Source organism: Pseudopodoces humilis, chromosome 9 (assembly GCF_049639895.1).
Source record: "Pseudopodoces humilis isolate 2021_Gansu_Grassland_sample_001 chromosome 9, ASM4963989v1, whole genome shotgun sequence".
Classification (NCBI taxonomy): domain Eukaryota; kingdom Metazoa; phylum Chordata; class Aves; order Passeriformes; family Paridae; genus Pseudopodoces; species Pseudopodoces humilis.
Window position 1 is genome coordinate 11725891 of NC_142208.1, and position 26797 is coordinate 11752687.

General features: G+C 38.5%; 1 protein-coding gene across 1 annotated transcript in view; it reads right to left on the bottom strand.

Annotated features, from left to right (window-relative positions):
- The window catches only part of RET (ret proto-oncogene), a 73671-nt gene that overhangs the window by 25875 nt on the left and 20999 nt on the right, over nucleotides 1-26797 (bottom strand). The window contains exons 2-6 of the mRNA XM_088059320.1: nucleotides 6045-6296; nucleotides 4178-4471; nucleotides 3456-3697; nucleotides 2203-2404; nucleotides 1536-1735 (exon numbers count right to left, since the gene is read on the bottom strand). Of these exons, the coding sequence (XP_087915446.1) occupies nucleotides 1536-1735; nucleotides 2203-2404; nucleotides 3456-3697; nucleotides 4178-4471; nucleotides 6045-6296 (1190 nt within the window). The remainder of the gene's footprint in view (nucleotides 1-1535; nucleotides 1736-2202; nucleotides 2405-3455; nucleotides 3698-4177; nucleotides 4472-6044; nucleotides 6297-26797) is intronic.

The following is a 26797-nucleotide window of genomic DNA, read 5'->3' on the forward strand; positions in this document are numbered from 1 at the left end:
ACCCGTAGCTTTAAAAGTCAACTGGCTCTTTTTGCTTTTCCACCCTGAAATTAAAAAAGGAACACATACCCCCAGATTTTAAAACTGAAGTGTTCAAGCAATCTAGGGTATGCACAGATAACCATGGTTGTCCAAATTTAATCTGAAACTCATTCATTCATCATAATATTGTATGCATACACCTATATATAAAAACATGCACACAGAAAAAAGCCCAACCAATTAGTTGATCTAAACTCATACATACCTAACAGGTAAGTATCCACATTTGTTTCTAATACAGTCATGTTGTGACACAGATACAAGAGTTCTCAATGCAAGGATTAGACTATGGGTATCTTACATACCTGTGCTATTATTTCTTCTAGGGGAAACCCAGGTTTCACCCTATCCCCAGGCAACACCTGAGGGTGAAGTTTTCACAGTCTGGCGCAACAAAAGCCTCAAACCTAACATCAAAAACAACTTGATCTGCACAAAAAGAAAGCACTATCCTCTGAAGTTTCTAAGAGACTGCAAAGTGAAAAATTGCAGCCACAAGTCATCATGAAATGTCATAAAGGAGTAGCTTTTGTAGTGAGGCTGCTGTGCGAGCACACTTGGTACCCTTCTCTTATTTAGGATATTCAGTGCAGACTATGGACAAAATGTCCATTGTCAGTTCAGCAGAATTTTTACTGCTCATGTACAGCCTGTTCAGTACTCTGAAGAGCTATCAAGCTGCAGTGCAGTTCAACAGATTAGATATAAGAACATGCAATATATCTAACTTTCATTTCTCTTTCTTTGTAAAATTAGCCAGAGGCTTAAAGATTAATAAAACTTAATTCTTTAAAATTCTTCTAATGAACTGGTTTTCTCTGTAGTTGGGATGATCGTATTTTCATCTCAGTCCTCCTCTCTGCTACATTACAAGATATGCTTTCCAGAAGTTCTCCCAAAAGGGTTCATCACTGATGTTTTTAATATCCACTTTCATAATATTAATTATATTGAACTAGTTCCTTATTAATGTACATGTTCCATAGGAATTACATTGTAATTTTCACCTGATTAATGTCAACCTATTAGAAAGCGTCTCTGGAAAGCATTATTAATGGCAATGGTGGTGATTAAGCTAAAACAAGGGTTAAAATTAGGAAACACATTAATTACTAGCTAGCCATTACCTAAAGAAAAGCCATTAATATACTGAGACTCCAACAGCTGGACAAATCCCCTTTTTTTGCCCTTGACATTGTTGCAGTTATTCATGCCTAAGCCACTCACAGTTCCAAGTCCTCCTGCCCACAACACATTATTTCCCTTCATTAGTACTTCCATGTGTGGCACCTTCTCTGCTATTACGTGGTAGAAGAGGTAGTGTCCAGCCTACATGCTACCTCCTACATCCAGCAACAATCACACTGATAACACATTTTTCAGTGATTCTGCTTAAAATCATTAAAACCAATGAGCAATGTAACACATCTGGCCCCAGCAATCCAGTTGTTAACTCCATCAGAAAGAGGATGCATAATTAACGTGGCTCTTACTTGTGCGAAGCGTTCAGCATTTCTGTTCACTGTGAACTGGTAAGTTATGTTTGAAAACTGGATGCTGACAGGGAGGATGGAGACATTGAAATGAAGCATCACCGATCTTTCTGGGCCCTGAAATTCTGTGTCATTCACCAAAACATCCAGCTGGAAGGAACGATGCTCTGTGACTGAAATGCTTTTATTCAGTACCAGTTCTGCGAAGGAAAGGATTAGTCTATTAGCAACCCACATTATCTGCAAATGTATCTTTTAATACCACAAACCCAACAAAAACAGATATACCAAATTTAATTACACACATCCAAGTTTCCTAACAGGAAATAGGAGGCAAGTTAAATATGAAATATGTTCTTATGGAGTTATGCTCTCTGTCATTCAACATGTCTGGGAGGCCTTCTTCCCTTCTGCCTACCAAGCTGAGAATCCTACAATCCAAACCTGTTTCTTATCAGTTTATACATCATCATCCCACACAATCCCCATCACAGAGATACACAAGCTCCATTTTCTCAGTACATATTTAAAACTCTGTGTTTTCTTTACTTGAAATTTCTCACGTTTCTTTGGCTCAATACTTACAAAATGCTCAGAAAAATTCAAGAGCTTGTTGGTCAACTACTAACAAGCAACTTCTCCTTTATTTGAAGAAAAGAGTCCTTACTGTACTCATGCCGAGTTCCCCTCACTTGGCTGCCATTTGGGTTGAAGTGGATTTCATCAAAGATGTGCTCTACACGAAATGTTTCACTTATCCAGGGATCATCAGTAATGATGGTTCCTGTGTATTTCTTTCTGCTGCTTTCAAGGGGGTAGATAGGTGTGGTGTCTGCATCGTACACGGTCAGCGTGGAAAGAACAGTGCCCTGGTAGGAAACAATAAATGGCACTGCTGAAGGACCTGAAGTTTTCCTCTTCTGATAACTGTTTTTGAGACTGAAATACTGGTCAAACAAGACCTTATAACTTTCACTGAAACCCAGGCAAATGTATTCATAGGTGTCTTGACAAGACTTATTCCAGTCAGGAGATGGCAGCAAACTCCCAAAATCAGTCTTTTCCCTTCCAGACACAAATATGATCAATACGTACTTTGAAGGGAAAATTGACTACCAAGAGATCTTGCTGTTAGGAAGCAGAAGTTCTCTCATGAAACACGCATCATTTTATGCCCCCCCAAAAAAGTCCTCTCTATACCATTGACTTATAAAGGGTCACTGCTCTCATGGAAGAGCCAAAGAGCCCGCACGTGTACTTCTCTACTGAAGCAACAAGAGGTGTGTGTGTAGGGGCACCAAAGACACCCAGGGATTCACACCTCTTGAAAAATCAGCTTGGCATGGTAAGGGAAAAATGGGAGGACACCATTAAAACAATATCCTGGAGCTCAACATTAATAGCCTGTAAATTCCACAGATCCAATGGTTTGTCTGTAAACGTCAACCACTACTTCTACAGCATCCTAATAAATCTTCTGAACATAGTCATGATGCATTACACAGATTTGCATGCATGGGACAGATATACAGACTTGCTCTAACAACACCATTTTAAATCCCCTGGAGGACGCAACTCTGTAACAAACAGAACGCAGCTCAGTATGGAAGGATCCAGAGTGATCCTGACCAGAGACTCAGCAATTGTCCAACCTGATCCTGGAAACTGCTCAAATTCCTTCACACTCTTCAAATTACTAACCCAAACTCCTCTTTCTTTGGGATCTGAGCAACACATAACTTGGGGCAGAGGAATCCTACAAACAGCATTCTACAATCACAGATCTGCAGAGCACAGTATGGTGATGGGCTTGTTGCCAAGACCCATTACACAGGCAGAATATGACTCCCAGGAGTCCTTCCTCCCACTGCTGTGCTCATACTTCAGGGACTAGGTAAAGGAGAACATTACCAACATTACCTCTTTCCTGTTGAACTCCACGACAGCATCAGCAGTATCAGTGCCATTGGGAAGGAAGGGAGGAGAGTCATCTTCATCTAACACGTTCACCAGGAATGGCACCTCAACCTGCATTTCCCTGAACCCCTCTCTGACGGTGCACTTGGCAATGAGCTCGTATCTCTCCCTCTCCTCCCGATCCAGGCTCCGCGTCACCCGCACACTGGTGGTGTTCTCGTTGTACCGAAAGGGAACACCTTCAGCTGCAAAACAGCCACAACATACACAGGCACAATCACTTCCCAGTACAGGGCTCTGATGGCTTTAATACTCTTCTGAAGTTCAGCAAATCCATTTGGACATCATGACTGCACAATAAACGACAGACTCAGAAGTGAAACAGAAGGAATTTGTGGGGTTATATTAGGGTAGGGAGAAAGCATGGAATAGATGGGAAGATTCTACAGTTTAGAAGCAGCAGAATTTAAAGCTCAGTGTATTCCCAGTCTACTTTTAGCAGATATAAAATTCTAAAACTAGTCTTTTTCTTTAGGGAAGGGGATAGACCTCCTTCCCATTTCCCCTGTTTATCTCAAAGGCAAAACCTTCAGGTTCAGTTTAGGTTTGCACAAGAACTTCCTTTATAGAATCAAATCTGGAGGATCTACTACAAAAGACATCTTCTAACAGTGCAGCTGTCTGAATCTATTGCTAGCATGTGAACAGCTCAGATCCAGTTTTACCTGCAAGCAATTTGTAGGAAATGCTGAGATTCTGACACAGATGATGAACTGAGGGTAACTGGAGCTGATGAAATGTACCAGGTGGTTTATTCTCCTTGATGTGAAAGGAGAGATCCATTTCTGTGAAGCAAAGCTGCCTTGCTGTCAGGGAACTGCAAGCTGGTGCAGTAGCATTGATCAAAGAGAGAAAAACCGTGGTGCGTGTAGCGGAGTCACATTCCCTCTCTTGGAAAGGGTGGGATGAAAGGAAGACATACAGCATCACCTTGGATAACGGCATCCAATTTCCTACAGCTTCAGGGGAAAGAAATCACCGTAAGAAATATTTCACAGAAGACAAGCCAACATTTACTTTCCTTATATTCTTCACTAGTCCATTATTCCATAAATGATCATTTAATCCTACTATGTGGCAAAGCAACTCTTCAATATGCCAGATGCTGGTGGGAAGACTTTAAACCTTAAGAATCCAAATAAGCCTATAATTGTAAGGCTTGGCACAAATTTTGCATTATAGAGCCTCAAAACCAGTATCAGCATTCTGTCTGTAAGACAGTGACATAAAAACACATCACTGGCAGTAATCAGCTCTTTGACAGGACTGCTTTTTGAAGGGACTAGAGCAGAGCGGGGTGGGAACAGGAAAAATAACGCACGAGATGGTGACAGATACTCAGGACAAACCCTTATCAGGACTAACACTTTAGTCACAGCATTCCAACACTATGGATCAAATTGTCTAGGTTCAGAGAACAGATTGCTTCATCATTTTGAAATATAAAGAGGTGGACAAAAGATAAAATAGAAGTTAAAATCAACCTGTGGCATGTACTAATATTTCCTCAAGCCTTGTTTTGGTTCCCTTGGTTTGACTACAGACAGCACAGTAATATCTCTGTAATAGATCTAACTCACTTGAAAAGAAGTTCTAGGCCACTTTGATCTGAATGAACAAAACAAGGCTCTCGAGTGTTAAGTATCTATTCCTCCTTTGTTCAGCACAAATATTTGATATACATGAATGCCAAGTACCAAAAATGGATGAAATATCAAACATTCAGCACTTCAAAAATAAAGCATTAAGTGTCTGAAGTTGAAAATTTCAACATCAAGGCACCTAAGTCTGAAGGTAGTGTTGATATATGGATCTTACGAACTAAAGACAGTTACTGCAGACTCTCTTCAACAGTAAAATTTCTGCAACTGATCACAGTGGTATGCCATTAACTCCTCATCCATTTCCTCCTCCACCATCTAATGATACCTAATTTCCTCATAGATCAAAATCACCAAAACCAATTTACTGCTAGAGCATAAAAGAAGAGAAAAAAATCTGAGATAATGAATTTTTGTAGTTCAACAGTAAGCTTCTCTAACAAAGCCAAATCTCAAGAGAGGGAGAGAGGTACGATTAACCATTTCTTCTAAGAGCTCTTTGGTGTTACATGCAAATATAATTTGTGAATCCATGTCACCAGAATTCAAGGACCATTCACATAAGAATTTGAACCACTCTCACAGCATTTGTCTGGGAATCCCTAACACAATGGAACTGGTCTCACTTGCATCAGTAGATGAACAAACCGCAAATCTTAGTGTAAAGCTGTAACCTGTACAGCTGTGAAATGCATAAAAAATATTTCCAGTAATGCAATTGTCCCACCCAACTGGAGTTCCCAGTGTGAGCAACAGGATCTGTCCCAGGTCAGCATCTGCTTTGGCATACTACTGTGGGTTTCATTGGGTCTGGTTCCTCATTTTAAAACGGCAATGTGTTTTTCCCAAATTTGATGTTCATCTTCCCATGGAGAAATCTCATTGTCTGAACAGATACCTCAAGAAGAAAAGCTGGTCTTCTCATACTTACACAGCATGTTAAAATCCTCTCTATCCAGGCTTTTGCTGAGGTAGAGAAGTCCTGTTTTTTCTCTAATTTGGAACCAATTATTTTCATGTGATCTTGCTCGAGAAATTATGAGATTCTGGCACAGATGAAAGTGGGCCGCTTCCTCACGTGAATCCTTCAAGGCATGGATGTGCAGGAGCGGCATTCCCGCTGGCGCATCAATGTAGACATTCTCCAGGTACTCCTTCCTGGGGAAGTAGAGACCCAAGGCCACTGCAAAGGAAGGCACACGAGAGAAGATACAGGCCCAGTTAAATGATTTTTGCCCTAGTGTTTCTTAACAGATGTGTTTCCAAAGAAACAAAGGTTTCATTCTCTAAGAAGTAAAGATGCATTACAAAAAGAGGTGGAAAAAGGCAGATCTTCATCTGGTGTAAATAAATACAGCTTTACTTCACTGAAGCCAAGGACACAACCACCAAAAATATGGCCTATAATTTATATTTGATTACAAAATTATCTGCTTTTTGAAAGCAAAACTGCTTTGCCGTAGACAAGGCCCAGTTTAAGATAAACACTTAAGGAAGCTCTGCTTGCCAAATTTTACTTAAGTTCCTAGCTGGTGCTCTCATTTGTAATTCCATCACCTCACAGATGATATTCAAAGAAGGAAAAATAAAAAAATTTGATGAAATCACACACTTTAAAAGCCTTTAAAAATGCTCTCTGTTGAGAGAAAAAACACAAAAATTTATCTCTGGCTTGCACACTTTTCCTCAGGTTGTAAAATAAAACCCCTCTTACTTATAGAGCCTTTTTGGCTCCCCCCTTTCTAAACAGCATGATACTTTTGGTACAGAAAATGGGAGCTGTTAAAAAATATTGAAAGTGTTTTAAGTATTTTAAATATGACAGACAGGAAAGCTGGGAGGTGAGTGAGAAGGTAAACACACATTTCTTTTTTAGTACAATGACTGTGACTGACCCAATCATTTCCCACCCTGGTACTGAAGGCATTTATGTTTAGTAGGGCTCAACTGCCCCTTGGTGCCTGTTTCTTCAGCTGATCTCACCTCACCAGCTCACTGTGCAATGGCCTTTCTACCTGTTTGCAGCGCTTCCTTTCCAATTTCACATCCCACATGTGATCACAGTGGAACACTTGATCTGCAAGGAGGGAACAAAGTGAGGCTCGGTGCGCTCACAAGGACTGAAATACTGGAACTGTCACTCTTGGACTACGTGCACTGGCAGCCAGTACTTGCTCTGATCCAACAGACTACTTGAATACTGCACAATTATGCATTATTTAATCCAACTGATAAGGAGTCAGGCATATAAAAAGCTCACACATCTGCTGAACAAATGTAAACAATAACAATTTCCATATGTTACTAATACAAAGCTCTCTCAGCTTAAATCAAGCCAGATACAACTGGAAATGATGGTAACACAGCAGTAAAATTAGGGATATAATGCCAAAACATCTTCAAAATAGCATCAGGCTATAGCACATATTTATGTATTAGTATTGGATCCATACACTCTTCTAGTGAATGGAGTGCACTGCAAACAAACTGTAAACAAGAGACCTCTAATTTCATTTAGAAATACCACAGAAACCATTGTACCTTGCAGTGATTCATGACATCATCTGTATCCCTGGATGCAATTACATCCATCAGATTTTTCAGAGGCCCATTATTTTTTTTCTACATATACTTTGCAATATATGAATAAAGTGGTAAAGTAATATGGTAGGTGAATTTGTTCCAAAGGACTTAATTCAAAAAGAAGCCAACCAGAGTATTTTTGAGAGTTTTATAAAAGCATTAACTCTTGACATTCTCTGTCCAGAAAAAAAATACTACTTTTGATTCTGGCGCTACCGCCCTCTCTCATTTGTAAGTAAGATTCCTGAATATTTGCATTAAATTTCAAATTTTTTTTTAAGTTACTCCATCTTTTTTGAACAACAGGAAAACCTGGGGAATATGTGCTGCTAGAGCCCCTAACAAATGGGTTCAGTAAAAGAGGAATAAGGTGATGTCCAAATACAAAGTCCAGTGCCAGTAAAAGTAAATAGACTCCCTTGAGGTATTTTGTGTAAAAACCTGATTTTAAAACAATGAAAATTTCTTCACAAAAAATTCAACACTCAAAATTCACTACTCAAGATTAAAAAACTACTTTCAACTCACAAATGCATACAAATGAGGCTTACACAACAGTAGCTGTTATCTCCTTGTTTCCAAGACTGTGGTGAACAGTCCTGGGTGCTCAGATCATGCAGTACAAGAATGAGCACCACTGCAGAGATACGAAATCACCTCCAGCAGGAGCATATACTGAGTATATATAAACAATATCAATGTGTAACACTGTTGGAAAGGGATAAAAATGGAATATTTTGAGTTGCAATTATTTGCTTCCTTATCTTAAACAAGTGTGCTAATCTTTATATTCTTTGTTCTACAAATGAGGGCTCGCACTGCACACAGGTGCAGTCACGTTTAACCAAGCACATAAATAATTATGACAGGCATGGCCACTTAAATGGCAGAGTCAGCATCCTGGCTGCTCTGCATTGAAAGAAAAGGTTAATATCAATGCTGCAGACTCTGAAGTTCTTTGGCACCACTTCACAAGGAGGAGTCTTCTCCACTGTCAGAAAGAAAGGGAAAAAATCCTGTAATGTAAAAAATCTGATTTCTCTGTAAATAACAGAAATTCTAAATAATGCTTTGTATTTTGAAGAGAGGAGGATTCCTTAAAAAAATAATTTAGAATTTACACCCTAAGTAGCTGGAAATATATTTCACAATTTCACAAGTTTCAAAGCCATGTCAAGAAATTAGAAAAAGCTGCTGTAAGAGCTTTTTCTACTCAATTCAAACCTAAAACTGAATAAACTAAATTCTGTCCATCAATAGTGTCTGTTTTTAGTACAGAGTAGACTTTCATATTAAGGACAATACCCAAGGACAGTTTTAAGTGACACCAGTGAACATGTCAAATATTCATATTTTATTTAGAAAACAAATATTTGAAGTGAAGAGACTTTACAACACTGCAAAACAAATAAATATATGTGTATCTATAGCTATATCTGTATCTATAGATCTGTATTTGATTTAGCCATGTAGCAATATTCACCCAATGTTGTGAAATTACTGGGATTCTGTATAGTGATTTGTGTCACTGACTCAAGCACTGAAAAAGATGAGAGATATGCCACCGACTGCCCAGGTCACAACCACACTCTGCATATAAATCACTGAGGACTAATTTTAAAGGAGACCTTTGAAGTAGAAATGTAGCACCCACTTCTCAGAGCTGTGTTCATTCCTTTAAGCCCTAGTGAGTTAAAACCAAATTCAATAAACTTGCCATCTGGCAAGTATGCTGCAAGAGGAAGAGGTTCTAATCCTGGCCACAGTTCCTTGTGTCCTGAAAAAAAAAATCCATTTCCAAGGACTTGTGCAAGCTTCCTATGGAAGCCAGATGGAGTTTTTAATGAATCTGCCATTTAAATAAAGAGGAATTGAGATGGTTACGTTCAAAACTGATGGTTCAAGTGCTTTTGCTTAGGAATTAAAAGCAGAGAAAACTTTTGCGTTAGAAGCTTGAAATGCACCACAGGAAGGTTGTGCTCTGTAACATCCCAGAATCACAGAACCATTAAAATATTCTGGCATCTCTGAACATTTCTTCAGAGGACGCTTCAGCTCTCCATACTAGAATCAGCACAGGAAACATGGCAATCTCTGATGGATGAGCAGTATTATGGGATAACAGCGTATCAGTAACACACAGAAGAGAAAAGTGATCACGTTTAAGCGGATGTAATGCTACTAACTAATAGCTCCTACAGGAAATAGATACAGTTATGACAGCAGTTTTCCAGTTCAGGGAGAGAAAGCAGGTAAAACGAGAGTAGAGAAATGAGATTATATGTACTTTGATGCCTTTGTGATTGCCTTTTGAAATAAGGCAATTTTTCATGTGGCTTTTTTCAGTCATGAATGATTAGGTAAATAATGTCTTTTTTGATACAAATTGATTTTTTTTCTGTACACGATTTGCTGTACAAAACTTTAGATGTTTTTAGTGCTTTTTATGTTTGCCTCTATCATCTTGAGCAGCATTTGGAGATGGCTCTTGATGAAAACTGTTGAAGTGACTACAGCAGTATTATATTCCTAATATCAACCTCAATGACAGAAAATACAGTTTAACTTTTTATTCACAAAATGAAGGAGCAGGAATTTTTTTTATTAGATATAGAGGAAAACTTTACTGTAAGGCGTTTTTCCCAAACAATGTCTGTAACCATCTTTCAAGGCACAACCACAGACTTGAAGTAGCAGATGTCTTACGGAATTCATAGTCAAAATTCAAAGTTTGAATGACCACTGCTTGGTTGAAGTTACACTATGCATTTGAGCAAAAGGTTCACTCTTGATTTAAAAAATTCAAACGGCTGAAATATAACATTACTCACTAAAGTTATTTTGGGCTTCATTACGGTAATTGAAAACCATCTCTCAAGCCTGAGTGTCTGTTACCTTCAAACTTCTTTTTACTAGTTCCAGTTAGTACACTTTTGTCCAGTAAATGAAAATCTTCACAGATCTCAAGGTGGATGAATGTGCTGGAAGAACTTGCATTTAAAAACACTAGGACCAGTTTGGTTTCTTTTAAAATGAATAAAGGAAAAAAAGAAATCAGCAAAATGGAAACGATGGCTGTTTTTCATTCAGCAGGTAGTCTACACCTATATAATCCACATCTAACAAAATTTACTCAGAGCTTCTCAGCATTTTGGAGGACAACAAATTTAGAACAGAACAGCCCAATGCAATCAAAATCTTTAATCCAGAACTGACATGCATCTCCAAGAAAAGGGAGACACTTTTAATGCAATGATAGCCCTGTCAATGTAACATACAGAATTTAATGATATAACAGATGAACATGGGAGCCTGTTGCTAATAATCCTCCATTTGTTGCACAGCATCTGTCTGTCAAGGTTAGTTTTGTGTTTCTGAAATAATTATCTTTACTTCTGACAAGTAGCCATTATGTTCCATTACTAGTATTAATACATCTAACGTTCGATTCATCAGAGAACAAGGCCAGTAATATACTCTTATATTTTAAATTAAAGGACTTGACCAGTTAATTCCCTTCTAGTCACTACACAATTAGGAAATAAACTTGCCCTCATAAACCAAAAATCTGTAATTTAGGAAAAACACTGTCACTTGACAGAAAGGTAGTATGGAACAGCAGAGCTAGAAACACCACTTTGGATTCAATCCTCAGCTGAGCAGGTGGTCAGGCACGAGCCAGCCTGTGCCAGCTGGGGACGTGGCATGGGTGGCACAGGGACCCTGAGCTGCCTTAAATGCCTGCCCAGCCAGGCACCAGGGTGAGCCAGGCTTCAGCCACCATGCAGGACAGGCTGCTTCTGGCACAAGCACAAGTCATAAAACTTCTCCTGGTTTTATACAAAGAAGTTCAGTCAAATTCTGCCACCAGCTTGCTGATTGAGGCTGCAGCGTTCCTGCCTGGCTGTAACTCCTGACGGGTTTGAGAGTCACTACCACAGTGACAAAGTGAACAAGTGGCTTTCTCCTAATGGACTAGCAAGCCATTAACATAGCTCAGCAGCATGACATTATTTACTGTTAGATGTGCCATTTTTAAGCTGATCACTACAGAAATTGTAACAGATGTGGTATGAACCCATGAACATAAAAAACTCTATTAAAGTGAAAATGAATTTTTTGCCTTTTTTTCACAAAGCTTCCCCCCTGGAGCCTAGGTTAGAGTAGACTGGGGAAAGATCACTGTAGGGATTCATACCAGAATTTTCTTGCAGTGGCTGTAGTCGAACTTACGGAGCTGGATAATTGCTAAATGTCACCTGTTGTGTACATTTACATGTAGCACAATTGCTGGAGAACAACAGAATACATTTCAGTACCAGCAGCCTCAGTGAAATACATGTGCTTTACAGAACATGATACCTCCAGGGAGAAGAGGTCATGACGAAGTGATGGTAAGCAGAAACAGTCCTTAACTGGAATATGCTCCAGACCTGTTAAACTGCTCTGCTTTAATTTAATTGCCTCTCTTGCGACTTTCCTCATCAGATTCCAACACTCATATTGAAAATAACCCTAAATTTTAGACTGAAAATATAGAAATTACATAAAAAGAAATTTTATATCAGATATTATATTAAATATAGTAGATAACATATAATTATATAAGATATAGTAGTAAATATTCTGCTGGTCAGCAAAATGAGAAATATTTTCTGGTATAGGAAACAAAGACAGACATGGTAAAGCAGAAAGATGGATCTGACAAAAAGAAAGCTTAGTTCCTATATCAGGCGTATTGAACATAAACATAAAAAACATCCAGATCAAAGGCAGACCCTAAATTTATCAAAAAGAAATTAATTTTGATTTGTGAGAACTACCAAGATTTTAGTTTTCTATCTCAATTCAAGACTGGAAAACCTGCGCAGCTCAGGATCTAACAGGGAACAGGACAGCACCTCTGCTGAAGTTTCACTTGTGAGTTCAGATTGAGGTCAATCCTGTGCCTACACTTTCCCTCCAGAGCCTGTACCTCCAAGTAAGTTTGAGAAGATTCCTCTTCAAGTGCCACAAAGGCTAGAAGCTTCCTTCCTCTTGCACTCTTATGATCTATTGTTTGTTTGGGGGATTTTTTATTACTTTAGCAGAAGGACAAATTTTTGACGCTTTCTTGTTCAAAATACCAGTGTTAATAGAACTTAAAATATCCCTTGTAGAAATTAATAAGCATGGAAAGCTTCTGTGAGAGATTGCTGGGGTTTCTGAAAATTCTTCGGATCCCGATTCTGCCACTTCTCCTTATTTGTGTGATTAAATAATTCTTCTTTAAAGTATGGCTTAATTGTTTGAGAATAATTTAATGTAATTTTGCTCTCTAGGAGTACAGAGCTGAAATGTAAGACAAAGAAACCCTCTATTGTATTGCAGCCCAAACTATATTAATAAATACTTAACAAAGTTTATTTACTCTGTGTATGATCTCATGTGCCTTCTAGAATGTGTTTATTATGTGTACAAAAAGATTGCGATAAAGAGAAGCTAGAGAAGGCTGGTGACGTGTCTCACTGTTCTGTGATAAAACTGACACACTACTTGTATCAAAATCATAAATCCTCAATTAACAATGTAGTGACATACAAATGCCCTAAATCCTTGTTATACTTTAATTAGCTTTTACATATATTTACTCTAGCAGTGCTGAGCTCACACAGAAAGTAAACATTATAGTAGCAATTTGGATAACAAAGTACTGACAACCAAATATATTTGTTTCATAAAAACATAAAAATAAATCACAGGACACTTATCTGCAGAAATTGTTCAGCATACTTGATAAGATTAAAAGATCCTTAACGGCAAAGACAAATAAGTTTAAATTAATTATCTTAGTTAAAAGGATATCGGCATCATAATGCATTTCCTACATTATGATACAGATCTAGATCACTGTGCTGATTCCTTAATAAATACAGAGTACTACATTTTCACAATCCCAAGTCATGAAAATGAATGGAAACCAATTAACTGTTGATTTATGACAAAGATTTGTATATGCACAAACTCCTGCATTCCATTACTACTTAAGCTCAAATTTCCCCATTTCTCTTCCTCCAGCTGCACTTGATTCTGCATCACCAAAAGGAACACAAGTCTTCCTGTCAATTATAAATAGATGAAGCCAGACATAAGGGATCACTTTCTGACAGCTCAGTGCAGTTCACGAACACCTCCATCCATTTCCTCCGCCTAAGCCAGCTTCAGAGAGAAAACACACTCAGGTGAAATAAATACCAATATTTCTCACAAATAGTTTCTTTCCTCCTCAGCATCACAGCGCTGCAACAATTAACAGAACCTTGACCAAATGTAACAGTACCAATCTGGGATAATTGCACAACGTTTAATTGTTCTTGATCAACACCAGTGACCCCGCACCTAGGTCGTGGCAAGAGGAGTCTGATTTTTCAGAGAAAAGTTGCATGCAATACCTTCTCGTTTTCGAGGAAGTGGATGAATTTACAGCATCTGGATCGAATTTTTACTTTGGATTCTCCACCTATATTCTATATTTAGTGCAGATGTGTAAAAATTAGCCTGCTAGACCTCATGTAGTAACACAGGAAACAGCCCATCCTGAATTGTGCTCTATCTATATGTAGTATCTCTAGCTTCCCTTGTTTTCTTCAATTCCTGCAGCTCATGAAAGAGAGAGACAGAGCAGTATAATTACTGCCTTACAGCAGCATCAGGCAATCAATGAAAACTTTTGCTGCTGGTGGTTGAAAAGTTGCCAGAAAAATGGTAATGACATGAACATCCACCCCTCACAGCAAAGTGCTCTGTTATTAAGAGCTGCTATTCTCTTTCCAAACACTCAAGGGAGCTATGAGCCTGCAGTTCAGTTTTTCAGTCCAGGAAGTGAAATCTCACTGCAATTGTGAGCTTATTTGTTTACTGATTTATTTAAAGTTTCGTCTTGAATTAAAAGAGCATTTTGGTTTAATCACTATATTTTAGGTTAAGATTACTATATTTTAGGTGCTCTATGAAAGCAAATGCAGAACATAAGCTCTTATGCTATTGTTGTTTTTATATTTTATTATCACATTCTAATGCATATACATGTAAGAAATAAAATACTGTTAAGGCACACCTTCACTTGACTCTCCAATTCCTTAAGACACTCTGGCAGAAAATACATTTTTTTAAGTGCTCTTCTAAGACAGACTGCTTCTAACATAGTTTCATAAAAATCTATATTGCACCTGCCATCATAAAAAAAAAGAAAAAAGAAAAAAGAAAAAAGAAAAAAGAAAAAAGAAAAAAGAAAAAAGAAAAAAGAAAAAAGAAAAAAGAAAAAAGAAAAGAAAAAAAAAAGAAAAAAAAGAAAAAAGAAAAAAGAAAAAAGAAAAAAGAAAAAAGAAAAAAGAAAAAAGAAAAAAGAAAAAAGAAGCAGCCCCACTATCCCAACTGTGAACATCCCTGCTTAATAAAACAGAACTTTTCCTTTGGGGACTTTCAGTCATTACCACACACTAACTACTCATTATGCTGTTGTCTTAAAGCATAAATGTTGTCAGCAGAAGGGCAGAATTGTATTGACAAGGCTTGGAAAGGGGCTGACAGACCACTAATGATATGTGCTGGGCACTGCTGCCTGTTCTAGACAGCTCTTCTCTACTACCTTTGAGACAGTCACGAACCGCATCGCATCACTCACAACGACAGCAATGAACTAGAGAAGTCTGAAAGAAACAATAGTAAAAGCAGCAGTAAAATCTGGAATAGCAGGGGCCTTTACAGGATTTTAAAAGAGCTTTATATTCCTTTAAGTGAACTTCTGGGTTACAGCCCAGTCCCTTGCTAGAGGGCATGCCAAACCACTGCAGACTGCGCAGCGAGCACATGCACAAAGCAATCCTCCCCTGATTATTAAAGACTGAATTTGGTTCATATATTTCCTAACTATTTCAATGCCTTTTTTTTAACTTTACAAACATTTTTACTCTAACAGCTAAAACCTTGCCCCATGTTTACACCCTCCACTGCCAACAGGAGAGAAGCGATTATTTGTCTCTCTGATACATACAGTCACTTTTGGAAAGATTTTGCTAATGTTGCTATGCTGCAGTATCTCTGTTGGGTAACTTCTTTCTGTCATTAATTATTAACTATTTCTTCTACATCAAGGTCTGCACTGAGTCCTGGTCTGCACTGATGCACACAGACAGTCCTTGATACTGACATTTACTCTGAACTCAGACTACCAGAGCAGTCACTCTGATCACACATTTTTGATGTATAAACAAACTGTAAGTGACAGACCCAGAGTCAAAGGAAGTGCTATCATCCTTCAGTGATTAGCTCCTGGGCAGCCTGACCCAGAAAGAATATTGAAACACAAAGTTTATGCATTTACATTTTTCTCAGATGGTGAAACTGATGCTTTCTGCTCTGTCCATGAGCTGAAAACACCTCCAGTGGCATCTCCTGTCACAAAGAAGTAATCATGTTTTGTTACAGCACAGTATCTCCATGCACACTTTATCAAAGCATTTTGATTTTTCAGCTCTTCTGCAAAGGTGCTTGTTGCACTATTTCATCAAGAGCTCATGTTTTAAATTTAAGTGTCAGTAAAAAACTTCATTTCCTCTGCTTTCCCTCTTTTCCTGATCAAGGCAGCAATACTCACAGGCTAGAAGACTGTAACATATAATGAAAATACAAGTTCAGATTTCAACTGAATACCACAGAAATGAAAATTTAAAACTTGGGTGACTCTGTTAAGAAGTGCCTTTCTAGATGTGTGCCTTAGACACCTCCCACACACACCACAAACATTGTTATCAACAAACCAAGCTGGATTTTAAAGTCATGGTACGTGACTCAAGTATGCTGACTTTTCAGTGAATACTTCTCATGAAACACAGTATCTCTGCATCAGGTATAAAAAGCTGCCTGGCTTGATGCTTTTTTATTATAAAAGCTTAACAAAGCTTAAGTTTATAGCATACACTTATCTATTCCCATTTTATCATTAATGACATCTGTTACATTTCCTGCCAAAAGGAGATAATAACATACAAACCTTTACAGTTTCCATATTTCCTTCTATGCTACAGCTACCATGAATATGCTTACAGTAGGATGGACCCTTCCTTTCAGAAATCTCCTCTGCCAACAGGTTCAGGACTCAAGGCTGAAGTTAAACGTTCCTAGAATTTGTGAATTCAGTGTGATAAAAAGACAAGAAACAGAAAAAAAAAAAACATGCTAGACTAAACTCCTGGGATTCTCATGCTGTATGGGAATAAAAAAACTGGCTTAGGAAATTCCAAATCAAAGTTCCAACTTGCAGGTGCAATTAGAAACACTAAGAAAGAGAAGAAGGAAATGCAGCATGATCTCTATAATATCATTGTCGGTAACAAAACATTATCTGTGTAAATCTTTATGTTCAAAAACTCAGTTTCATTTTTAACATTGATCCACATTGATTCTAGATCTACCATTAATGTGTATGATGCAAAATGCACACCACAACCAAGCCAGATAACTAGGAAATTTTTGGAATAGTTTCAGGCTACAGAATAAAAGGTTCTGGGTATAAATCAATCTTCAGGTCCTCTGATGAGCATTACCTAGAGCATTACCCAGCCACAGGTGAATGTTTTTACATTTTTGGTGCACATTTCTTTTGCTCATGTGCTAATACTTTTCTGAGGACAGTAAAATCCACTGGGCAACTGCTCACTTTGCTAACCAGACTTCAATGTGAGAAAAGTGAAGACAGAGCTGGTTAAAAGTGTTTTGTGGCTTTCCAATTGCTCTGCTCTGGAATGAACATTGACAACTTCTGCAGGCCTTCCCCAGGAGTTCCCACACACCGGCTGGCAGAGATGAAAGCAGAAGGAAGGAAAATAAATGTCATTCCTTACCATATTTCTCCAATTTGAAGCAATTATCAATTTAATAAACACTGGTTTCAAGGAAAGAAGATTCTGGCTTTCGGCTTGCATGAATCATTTTGAAGGCAATGCTGTTCTCAGTGACTATTCCCTCGTTTTTATGTGTTAAGGGCTGGACCTCCCATATTTTTCAATGCACTGGAGAAGACTAAGCCAGCTAACTCAATTGCTTGTGCATTTGGAGCACAATGTAGAATTAAAAAAAACAAACCCAAACAAACAAGAAAAACCCTCAATTTTGTTTCTGGTACAACAGGACTTTCAGTGAAGCCTGGCCCTCTCATGCCACTTTGAACATTCCTTGGGAAGTTCTCTGCATAGATCTGCATCCAAGTACTTCAACATATCAGTTCCAGTAATGCTGCAAATCCAATAGCCCACTGAGAGACAAGCCAATTATGGGAAGCTATTTAGACACACACTGTATTTAGGATTCACATCACATATACATTTTAATGCTATATGAAAAATAAAATGTCAATGGTAAAGCACAGACCACTGTGCGGCCTTCTGGATGAGCTTACATACTTGCATATAGAACTGAGTTCTTCAAAAAGATGGAAAACAATCAGCAGGCATCAGATGCTTGGTTCCATGGATTACAGTGACTGTTGAAGAAAAGATGGAAATTTGGGGAACAATATAATAGGGCAAGATTCATAGAAACAGACTTACTATTTGCCAACACTTCTGACTAACTTTCAAGCTCAACATCTGACTGGTCCTTCTGAAAGAGAAGAATCTTAAAAACCATAGACTGACAACTGTGTCGCACTGCAGGATGAGGCTCAAAAAGATCAAAAGTTTCCTTAAATTCTTCAAAGTTTTAAGGAATGGGTGTTTTTCATCAGCAGTCTTGTCTCTTAAGATTGAAAACAAGCTGGGAAGCGCAGCAAGAGAAAACAAGTTGGGATGCAGAAGATACAGGTAAAATGGCTGGAAGTTTCACCTCAACATGAGGAAGAGCTTCTTTCCATTGAGCACTACAATGGGCAGCCCAGGGACATCATGGAGCCTCCCCCTCTGGAGACATTCCAAACCCACCTGGACATGTCCCTGTGTCATCTACTCCAGGTGACCCTGCCTTGGCAGGAGGGTGGGACTGGGTGATACCCAGAGGTCCCTCCCAGCCCCACCAGTTCTGTGGTACCACTGCGCCAAGCCTGCCCACACTCACAGAGGAGCACCTTGATGTGTAGCACTCATCAGAGAGCACACAGTAAGAGCACATGAAGCATATGCTTTAATATTGTTTTGTGCTCCTGAACAGTAGTTCATGCTATTGCCTAAGCAGTGCTGAGCCTGCACCAGGCTACAGGCTCAGAACTGACAACTGCAGGCACATCTCACAAAAATACCTATTTTTAATATAATCACTGCTTCACCCAAACTTGCTGAGGTCAAGAACCCTGTAAGACTTCACCAGCTTTGAGACTACAGGCAACATTTTGCAAATACTTGCTGACAGGGTAAGAAGACAAATTTTATCATATCCACAGTGATATAAATGTGTGAGAGTATGGGTTACACCTAAGGAGAGAAAGATGCACGCTTGGGGAGTATTGCATAAAAATGATTAGTCAAAAAGAATGAGAAAGTGCTATGTTTTAAGAACCTATGCTAAGGAAAAAATGTTTAAAAGTCTCAGCTACAATTCCCTGGGTAATGGTATACATTGTTTTAAACTTCTTTGTCCAGAATCTAGGTTCAAAATAGTATTTGGACAATTAGCACTATTCTAAGAGTTTGATGTGGTTTTCTGTAGCTTTTATTCAGCAATATTTTGTTTTTAAGGTTGGACAATATTCCCTTTTAAACCAAAATTAATGTAGCACATCAATTGCAATCTTTCAATGATCCCCATCCACTTGAATGAATGCTACTTTACCAAAAAGCCCAGTGGAGTCAGTCAGTCTATATATAATTAAGCCCACTATTTTTTATTGGATGCTGTAAGGACTTTGTGGACCAACTCAAAGCTTTTTGGCTGACCCAATTTTTGCTGAAATATGACTTTTTATGAAGATCACATTGCTCTGATTCTGCAAGTGGGAATGCCTAGCTGCAGATATTTTGTTTTGTCTTTGCACATTTGATTGGCAAACCTCAGATAGGATCTCACATGTTGCTGCAGTGAAGATCAACAATGTAATTTTAAAATTAGATTTATTCATTATGGGTTTAATCCACTTCTCTCTGAAAAAAGACAGAGCAAATCAACTTATACAGCTGTATGAGCAAAATATAACTCTCTTCTGGAGCAGGAGACAGAGTTATACATCAGGCCTCTGTGGCTGGAAGGCTGAAGTCCAGAATAGACTGGGCAACCTCCACAGCTGCATGTCTTGGATCCACTGTACATTGGATTCACCTGCTCACCTGCAGACAGCATTTCCATTTCCTCAGCACTACCCTAAACATGGGAGATTGGTTCATTTTTGTGACACCTTGGCCATCTCTTATGCATATATAGTTACCAGTATATTTTCCACTTCTAAAGGAAAATTGAGAAGGCACATACAGATGATATTTGATCAGAAACAGTGGTCTTGTGCTATAGATTTTTTAAAAACAACATATCACGAAATGCTTGACATTGGCAGGGACCTCTGGTGATCACCTGGTCCAAAGCTCCTACTCCAGCAACACCACCTAAAGCCACTTGTCCCATTACTCAAGATGACCTTTTTTATGCCAAGCCCAGAAGTACACCAGCCAAAAGATACTTTGATCACACAGAGACATTTACAGTCACAATAGTAATAATACTTCATACACCTCACCTCTCATTCAAGAAAATTAAGCTGTACGCAAGTCAAAGATGACCTTCCTAGAAATGTTTCCTTTTTCAAAATAAGAGCCATCTGCCAAGTATTCAGCATAGTGATAAAACATTTAAAGCAGCTGCATTAAAAAGTTGCTATGGATTTGATATTTATAAAGGCACACAAAATCAATATACACAGAATCCATACTTAATAATATATGCTAATAAAAACTGCACTGCACTTAATTTTAATCACCAGAAAAAAAATTCAAATTGCTTCTTTAACCAGTAATCATGTTTTTTTCTGAAGCAATTTGGATTAAATCTGTCTCTTAAGTATGGAGAAAACCCTGTTTTCTAAAACAATTAATTTACCCTAGAAAGCTCATAAATGAAGCAGCATATCTTCATTACATAGTCAAATGTTTCAAATATAGAAACAAACCAAGAACAAGATTAATACTGCTAATACTTCTCTTCTGATTTAAACAATTTACATTGTTCGGTATAGTACATGCTCATTCATAAGCATGAAGATACATCTGTGAAAATCTAAAGAAAGTAGTAACACAGACACACACACACACACTTTGAACCCTAAGCTTTTAGACAATCAAGAACCATTCAGCATAAATGCTCATAAGCTCTTTTTCTAGATAGGCTATTAAGTGTGTACAGACTTTATATCTGAATACATTACTACTTCCAGTAGACCTTATAGAATGGTAATTGGTTTTTCCAGGGTTAACTTACTGAAGCCTATTTGTTCGTATAGTTTCATACCCCTCCTAACCTCCTGCACAGCTCTATTTCCCAAGTTTTCCTTCAGTCATCACATGATTGGCACCCACAGCCCTCCAGAGCTCCAGCAAACTGAAAGCCTTCTATTTATCAGCTTCTAGCTATAGACAGAGAAAAGTGTCTAACTGGATTGTTTCCTAAAATAATGTACCACAATGAAGTTTCCAGGCCTGGAAATACAGTTCATGTAGCTGTATAAGGACGCAAGTGGTTCCTCTGAAGCAAAAGTACTCATGCAGTCTGCACCGAGCTTGTGCCTCAAAGTTCTGGGACCTTGGTGCCACAACCTTTGCTGCTGCTGCTGGCAGTGCCAGCAGAAGCTGTTCTTGCCCACACTTTGTCCCTTCCTCTCTGACCCCAGTGCCTCACTGTGGAACCATGTATAACTGAAGGAGCAAGCTGGGCTTAAACCAAAGGAAGGATGTACAGAAAACCCAGTACATGGGGTCCTGCCCACTCAACAGCTCCCCAGAGCAAAGGACAGGAGCAGTTCCCATTCCTTCTCCCTTCCCCTCTTACGGAGCTTGTCAGCCAGAGCAAGGAAGACTTAACTGCTCTTTAAAAGCTGCTGTTTACAATCCAGTCAATTACAATTATTCAAAATATCCTCACTTGAAGATGCTAATGCTTCTAAGGGATTTTCCAGAATTTTTTTCACTTGCCCTCAAGGTGCCACATGTTCCCCAGGGGAGGAAGGGCTGGCAGCCAGGGGACACAGTGAGAGCACTACGAGGCACTGTCACTGAGAGTTAAAGCTTTAGGCTTTCACTAGATCAAACTCTGTGGGTAGTACCTCACTGATACTGCAACCAAGAGACTCCATTTCACTGCCACAACTGACAGGATTTGTGAGATAGTGGCACCAAGTTATTTGTTTGGGAGACACGTGTGACTTATCCATCTGCATGAAAAACGTATGCTAAGGTCTTTTAACGAGGATTACACTCAATGTCTGATAAGAGAACAGATTGCCGCATTACCTCTTCCACCATAATCCACACAGATTGTCAAACAGACTGGGTCAGTCACCATGTGTTTTTATTTTTATTTCTTCTTGCAATTCCTCAGAAAACTGACAAAAGAAACTCGGCAAAACCCCAATGAAAAAGTTGACGGCTTTTGTATTTTGGCATTTCTTTACTCTGCCTTTGGGATGATCAACCTTCTCACACATTTGATTGATGTAACTAGCTTAACTGATTAATCACTTTGCCTCCTAGCAGTTCCTTCCTGCTTATATCTAAGGAAACAGTCAATTAGGACTATAATTAATTCTTCCTTTCATGATGGGGTAAATTTGGAAGGTTGTGACCACATGAATGCAGGCAGTGCAGCTGGTTAATCTGCAACCCTGAACCTCATGCTCCTAATAAACAAACTACAGCTCTTATACTTCAAACAACAAAACACCCAAATCCTCTACAGTCCATTTGTAAACCTACAAAATTACACATGGAGGAAACACATTTAACCAGGCAGTTCCACCGAAAAAAATCTATGAATGTTCTTTTATGTCAAACACATAAAGAAAACCATCCAAAACCACAAGACAAAACCAAATATTGGAAACTAGCAAACTAAGTTTAAGCACATTCAACAACTGGGTGGGCACAGCTAGTAAAACAGATTTTAAGCACCAACAGTGGAAAACATAATCTGGATAAAATAGATTAAGATTTCTCCATCATGTTTTAACAACTAAACTAGTTGCTCCTCTAAAATGAACTTCATAGACCTTGAGAGGCAGGGAAAGTGCTCAGGGAAAGTGCATCTACACACTGTTCAAATGTCTTTCTACACAGCTGCCTCATACTTTTCTCACCTTAAGGTAGCAGTTTTCAACAAATACCTAAGGATGAATTCAGAGAGTATTTTAGTAGCTGACTGCACTCGCTAAAAGTTTCATCCCTTTACCTGCATTACATTTCGATAACATTTATTCCAGAGAACAGATCTCCTTGAAGGTACCATGAGTTTGGAGATTGTTAGATTATTTTTATGAAGTAGATTTGGAAAACATGTTCTAAGAATCTAAAAACTATTCTGGCTGGTCAGACCATATGAATTCTATAATACTTGCAATGATTTAATGTATCTTTATATTGAGCATAATTGGCTACATAAATCTGGTAAAAGCAAGATACAGAGGCAGATGAGCAAACGAGTGAGAATAAGCTTCTGAAATTGCAAGTGAGCCAAAAAAGATGCCTTAATTAAAAAATTTTTGAATGAGTGAGGAGGTGATACTGAGTTCCATGTTCACAAATTTGCTCTCAGAGCTACAGATCTGGATCGGACTTCAGACTGAGAAGTTTGGTTTCCTGCCCAGATTAGCTGCAGAGCACTTTCATGAAATTATCACAATTCAATAGAGACATGAAAAAAACCTTAAACTCTGTTTTGCTTCAGCCTTGAAAATTGCTGAATTTACATACAGTTTAATTTGGGTTTGTACTTTGCTCCTCTGAACATTCCAAATGGAAATATTATTAACTTAATCCAAATCAGCAATACATTCAGACTCAGCTCCTACCTCTCACTCCTTTTTTTCTTTTTTTTCTTTTCTGATAAGCCCCATCAAAAGGAAAACTTGCTAATGAACATGCTAAGTAATGTAGCAGTTCCCTACTGGTCATCATTATTTACATGGAAACAGAATATGGGTACTTAAAATAATAATAGTTGGTAATTTGATCACAGGTTCCAGATGATTTCAAATCTTTAAGGCATTAACCACAATAAAGTTTATATTACACTTTCTCTACTTAATCTTCCATGAATGGAATAAACTGTGTTAGAAAGGAGCAGACAATGATTTTTCTTCCTCTGCATGTATATAAACATAAGCACCCAGAAAAGCACTGGATAGGCCTTTAATAAAAATCCAGAATATTTATTTTCAACCAAATAATATTTGAAATAACCACACTGAAAAAAATTAAGCTAACATCATGCCAGGTTTGTTGTTTTTTTTTTTTTTTTAAATAACCAAACAGATGTCCCAATGAAATTTGCCATTATTCTTTCCAGGAGGAGAGCCTCCATGACTCTTCCAGTAACTTTAACAGAATTCACTCCAATTCTGTTTTCCTGGACAACATACTTGGAAAAAATGGGAAACTCGTGTTCTGAACTCTTCTTATGAGGAAAATTTCAACAAGTCAATCTTCATTGATACTAAAAACACCAGTTTGAACAGGAAAGTGCTATATTCTGGCACACTATTCTAGTCAAATGGGTTTTATTTTTCTTAAAACTTGTGGGTAATTGTGAAGAGTACAGTTTTAGCAGTGTGTCATCCAAAAGGTACTGATGTGTAGTTAGATGGCCACGTACACAAATCATCAATGAGTATGCCTGCAAAGTGCCTCTGTCTTATCATTATACACTACTTGTGTGTAACTTGTTCCTGATTCTTCTGTCTGTATTTTTCTACACATTCCTAACACATGGGAAGCATACTGCTGAACTGCTCCCTCTTATCAGGATTTGCTCTCTGAACTATTTTTAATAACTACAAATCTGTCTGTTTTCCGTGTAAAGACAACTACTGCAACTCTTCAAAGAACTAGAGGGAAAAAAGACCTCAAAACAAAACAAAAGTAACCAACCAACCATGAAATTGAAGTATTAAGACAATTTGTTGGTATTGGCTTGGTATTACTCATGAGAAACAAAAGAGGGTCAAAGTAAACGAGTAGTTCATTAGAAATGTTGTCAGCAGGATATGTGAGGTGCACTGGGGATTTCTAGTATCAATCTACACACCTTAGAAAACAAAGGTATCCTGCTAATATTACACAGCTGACATGGATGTAGACTGGGAACCTCACAATTGTGTTCTGATTTTATCAACTCTTAGAACTAAAGGAAGTCTACCTCTTGTCAGGAAACCATGCATATGAGAAACCTGCTGCACTGATCACTGTTCCAAGTCACTGATCCGACAGAGAAGGCTTCAATGGCTCAGGAAGCAAAGCCTAGATTGGAAGCTCTAACAAGTGGTTGAAAAAGCAGCCACTTAGAGTGGCCTCCTGGATCACACCACTGTCAGCTACATGAGTTCTGTGTACACTGTCAAGGGATTGGAAAAAAGGCAAACCTGATCTTAAATGTCCTTCCATCCCCTGTAAGTACTCAGTGTGTTAGTTCTGCTCTCAAAGTAACATCCATCCATGGTTAAAAACTGAAAAACTAAGGCTGTTGAGAAGTGTCTGATGGGGACTGCCACTTTGAGGAGCAAAATATCCACAAAGAATCTCAACAGCCAAAGTCTCCTAGTCCATATCTCCTGCCCAAACCACAACAGCAAAAAATGATGGAATATTTTTTGTACTGAGTACTCATTTGGTTCAAAATCACATAAACAGGGAGAAAGAAAGAAGTCATGTTTGTTTACATAATCATGCTTATTTGCTAGTAGAAGTAAAGTTTTTCAATCACCAGCATATTTCTTTCATCCTTTTCCAACCTTATGCTCTTTTCACAGTACCTGACTTAGGAAAAGAAAAAGAAGTTCCACCACTAGGGTGAGAAATATTTACAGGCCCAAACAGAAAAGCACAGGATAGTTTGAATGTGCAGGTCTACAACAGCTCTAAGCTATTCTAAGATGCAAAAGATTCCTTCTTTGCAGCAGGTTCTCACAGAATAATGGACACAACTTTGTGGTGTAGTTTCTGTGTGGATAAATACTGCCAAGCCCTTAAAAACACAGATGTGAAATCATGTCTCCTCATTAGAGAATTCTTCCCCATCACTGTAGTTCTAAGTGGTCTCACCATGTTTAATGTATTTTCACTTCTTTGAGTGTCAAGAATCTTATCCCTGTTTTACACATGGGGAACTGGGGCACAGAAAGTTTAAAGATCTATCTAAATGGCAAAACTACATCCATCAGGTAAAACCTCTAACACAGACGTGTCTTCAGTACAGACCTAATCCACCTACAATCTGCTTTTAAGGACACAATTTCCTTTGCAAAGAGAAGCTGGCAGTAGTAAGGGGGTTATGTCCAAATAGAAAGTTCCTCTCTAAGAGGAACTGACAGTTCTGATACACTGCATATCAAGGAACCCAGGGGACTTAACCAAAATCATGCACCCTGCTTTGTCACAGGCACCTCATTTAACTGAGGTCCAATAAATAATAGATTAAAGCCCTGGCCACGATATCATCTCTTTTCTTGCTGTGATTCTTATAAAATTGGACAAAAAGAACTTTCAAAAACTTTAAAAGAGCCAGAAAGTCTCTTTATGAAGGCAGCTACAAATATTTAAAAATGACAACAAAAAAGTCAAAGCATTAGAGTGGGACTTTGCTCAGATGGTATCTGCTGATGGCCAAGGCATGCTCCACATCCAGTGCCGCAGGCATGTCCTGAGCAGCTGGAGATGTGAGCACCCGACACCCACGCGGCACATGGAGCTAACCCGGGATCTGCAGGGTGCTGTGGGACTCCAGAGCCTCCTCTGGGCTGAGTGGCATGAGACCAGGGCTGCAGCAGGGATACTCAAGGATAAGGATTGCAGAGAATGCTGCCACAAACTCCCTGAGAGAACATCATTCAATGTCGGCTTCAATTTAGTGGATTAAGGCAGTGCAACAGTAGTGTTATTGAAA